The sequence below is a fragment of the Bison bison genome, unplaced genomic scaffold (genome assembly GCF_000754665.1).
Source record: "Bison bison bison isolate TAMUID 2011002044 unplaced genomic scaffold, Bison_UMD1.0 scf7180017864198, whole genome shotgun sequence".
In the NCBI taxonomy this organism is placed as follows: Eukaryota; Metazoa; Chordata; class Mammalia; order Artiodactyla; family Bovidae; genus Bison; species Bison bison.
Genome location: NW_011494770.1, coordinates 8358646 through 8360651, shown reverse-complemented (window position 1 = coordinate 8360651; position 2006 = coordinate 8358646). Strand labels below are relative to the sequence as shown.

The 2006-nt window shown below is 39.3% G+C and overlaps 1 protein-coding gene across 1 annotated transcript; it reads right to left on the bottom strand.

Annotated features, from left to right (window-relative positions):
* Positions 1-605: 605 nt before the first annotated feature.
* On the bottom strand, positions 606-1637 carry LOC104991724 (trace amine-associated receptor 7a-like). Its single transcript, XM_010844309.1, has one exon. It carries the CDS (start codon positions 1635-1637, stop codon positions 606-608), a length of 1032 nt encoding a protein of 343 aa, XP_010842611.1.
* Positions 1638-2006: the final 369 nt, after the last annotated feature.

Below are 2006 nucleotides of genomic sequence, written 5' to 3'. Positions count from 1 at the left end.
TTATAGTCAATACTTTTATCTCTGGGTTTATTTTACCTGACTCTGAGATCATATTTCTGGACTCACAAATCTGAACACCTGACAAGGCAGAGTCACTACTTTGCCCTCCCTGAGCCAGAATATCTCTAAGTATTCCCCAGCTACATTTACACTGTAATAGTAATTTAAAAAACATTTCAAAGGAATAAAGAGAGACTATAACCAGGGATTAAACTATTATAAAGTAATAAAAGGGAGGATTTAGAATAACAAAACATTGCAGTTTCTGTCTATACATTCTTTTACATTTTCTCAAGAATGTTACAAGGAAGGGATTAATAACTAGAGATGTACAGTGAAGATCAGAGACAAGTAGCAACCCAAGATCAATGTTAAAATATCACATTTCTGGCTCCAAGGTCATGCTGTTTCCATAACAACCAGGTTTTTATGTTATATTGACCAAAGAATGATGAAACTGAATTTAAGTCTTCAGGTCATAATTTATTATGAAGCATAATTTATTCTTTTACTTTATAAGATCTTGCATGTATATGATTACATTTTCTACCCAATGATGTGTTTACTGTGAATCTATATTCAATTCCTCTATCTAAAATGTGGGCTTACCCAGAAAATAAATTTACTGTTGAGGAATTCTCTCTCAAGACTTTGCCTGTGACAATGAGTTTGATGGCTTTTCGAAACCAAGGATAAAAGAAAGCATAAATCAAGGGGTTCATAGCTGAGTTATAATAAGCAATCCAAACCAATATTTCATAAACATATGTGGGAGTGATGAAACCTAGGAAGGCATCAATGATGGAATCCAGGAAGTAAGGCAGCCAGGAGACCAGAAACGCTAGCACTGCCACGCCCAGTGTTCTTGCTGCCTTTCTCTCCCTCTTGGCCACTCTGTCTTGGTAGCTGTTTGAGCATCGCCCAGTCTTACTCCTCAGATTCTCAATTTTTCTAGCCTGCTGTTTAGCAATGAGGAAAATTTTGGAGTAAAGAACTATCATCGCAAGGGTGGGGATGAAAAATAATAGAAAATTCACCAATACCCAACTCTGATTCACTGCAATTTGACAGCCTCCCACACAGGTGAGAGCACTTACTAGATCCTCCAGTCCAGCTGCATTTGCTCCTGTGCCAAGAAGGGAAAAAGTATAAATAATGGGAAAGAGCCAAGAGAAGACAATACACATGCCAGAAACAGACACAGTGAACTTTGTTGGATAGACCAGGGGGTCAGTGACGGCAATGTACCTGTCCAGAGAGATAAAGCACAAGTGGTAGATGGAAGCGTAACAGAATGACCCATTAAAACAAGAGTGGAGTTGACAGTAACTCTCCCCAAAGTACCAGCAGCTCTCCACGGACCTCACTGTGCTGAAGGGCATCACAGTCACTCCCACCAAGAAGTCTGCACAGGCCAGGGAGGTGATCAAGAAATTGGCTGGAGAATGCAGCTGCTTGAAGTGGAGAATGGAAATCATTACCAAGAGGTTTCCAAATACAGTCAGCACAGCTCCAAAGATGAACACTGTGTACAGGATGAGGCAGGGGCCTGGTGAGTAGGGGGTTTTCACACAGGATCCGTTCAGGTGCTCGTAGCAGAGCTGCACAGCTGCAGCAGAAGGAGACGCACTGCTCATGATTCTTTGATTTGATACCTGGAAACCTGTCACCCTCTGTGGCCCAGGATGTCATTCCAGTTTTCAAAATGTCCTTAAAGAGAAGATAAATACAATGTCAGCACTTGCCAGTGTATTCTGTCTTTAATTCCTTGTAAGTGCAAATCTTCACTTGCATGTTTAGAAAGTGATTCATATCCTCATGTAAAATGATCACTTCCAAATGAATAAGAAGTTAATTTTCAACATTACATAAAATGCTGTTGATTTAAATTTTGAAAAATCTTCCCTAGTTTTTCATATTAAAGGAGAGGTTGTCTTCAAGAAGCTTTTATAGGATACATGTTCGAATGCCACATTTTATTAGCATTATTTTCCTAATTTATCAGA

What these genes read in the sequence shown, in the direction of transcription:
- LOC104991724 (XM_010844309.1), bottom strand. Translation starts at nt 1,637, where the DNA reads ATGAGCAGTGCGTCTCCTTCTGCTGCAGCTGTGCAGCTCTGCTACGAG.